At 47.8% G+C, this 1,169-nt stretch overlaps 1 protein-coding gene across 1 annotated transcript in view; it reads right to left on the reverse strand.

Moving 5' to 3' along the window:
• LOC106531971 (uncharacterized) overlaps positions 1–206 on the reverse strand; it is a gene marked incomplete at both ends in the record, with an annotated part of 13,959 nt that extends 13,753 nt beyond the window's left edge. Inside the window, 1 exon segment of the mRNA XM_014027933.1 lies at positions 81–206. Within this exon segment, the coding sequence (XP_013883387.1) occupies positions 81–107 (27 nt within the window).
• Between the last annotated feature and the right edge of the window lie 963 nt (positions 207–1,169).

Consider the following 1,169-nt stretch of genomic DNA (forward strand, 5'->3'; position numbering starts at 1 on the left):
TCCATCATCCATCCATCCATCCATCCATCATCCATCCATCCATCCATCCATCCATCACACACCTGATGAAGACCACTCACCTTCGTTCGGGTGAGTCGGCAGCCCATCCTGGATTCTCCTGGAGCAGGTGGGAGTCAGCGGAAGATGCTGGAGGTAAATGGGGAGAGGACGGAGGTGGAGACAGAGGAGGTGAAGTGGGAGATGGAGGAGGTGAAGGGGGAGATGGAGGAGGTGAAGGGGGAGACGGAGACGATAAAGGGGGAGATGGAGGAGGTGCAGGGGGAGATGGAGGAGGTGAAGGGGGAGACAGAGGAGGTGCAGGGGGAGGTGGGAGGAGGAAGCTGCAGCGATGAGGGAGAAAAAGACGAAGAGTTTCCTGAGACCCAGTCCGCCCACCAGCTCACATCCCGAACTCTGCTGACCCACAGTCCTCCTCTGGTCAGTTCTCCTCCTGCGCCTCCTGGAGGACTGCAGCTCCCATGATGCCGCGGGGCAAACAGCAGCTGCAGCGCTCCATCACCGTGAATGAAGCCCCCTACCCTCAGGAAGCAGGACACACGTCTTCATCCAGCTGTTTCTTCTTCTTCTATATTTTGCTGCGTCTCTGCATCTCTGACCCGACCGGCCAATCACAGAGCCCGGATGCAGGAGGAGGGGAGGCGGGCGCTCTGATTGGCTGAGAGCACAGTCATCTCAATCCATTCAGGGTTTCTCTCTCCTCCATTTCTCTGTCATCACCTTGTTTCTGCTGATCATCATCATCATCATCATCATCATCATCATCATCATCATCATCATCATCATCATCATCTTCCTCTCTGAGGGTTTTTGTGTTTCTGTGATTTTTCAGGTTTTTCAGAGCTGCAGTTTCCTCACAGAGCAGTCAGAGCGCCATCTAGTGGCCAGATTAACACCTTAAATTCTAATTTACTCAGATTTCACCTCAATTTTATCTTTAATCCACACGTGTTAAATTAAACAGTGTTGTATAAAGTACCTCAAAGTGATACTTGAGTAAAAGTACAAGTATCTTATCATAAAAATACTTTGATAAAAGTTAAAGTTTTCTCTAAAAATATTACTTGAGTAAAAGTCTTAAAGTATCTGATATTTTTTGTATTTAAGTATCAAAAGTAAATTTCTGACACAAAATCTACTTAAGTATTAAA

This window comes from Austrofundulus limnaeus, unplaced genomic scaffold (assembly GCF_001266775.1).
Source record: "Austrofundulus limnaeus strain Quisiro unplaced genomic scaffold, Austrofundulus_limnaeus-1.0 Scaffold700, whole genome shotgun sequence".
Lineage (NCBI taxonomy): Eukaryota > Metazoa > Chordata > Actinopteri > Cyprinodontiformes > Rivulidae > Austrofundulus > Austrofundulus limnaeus.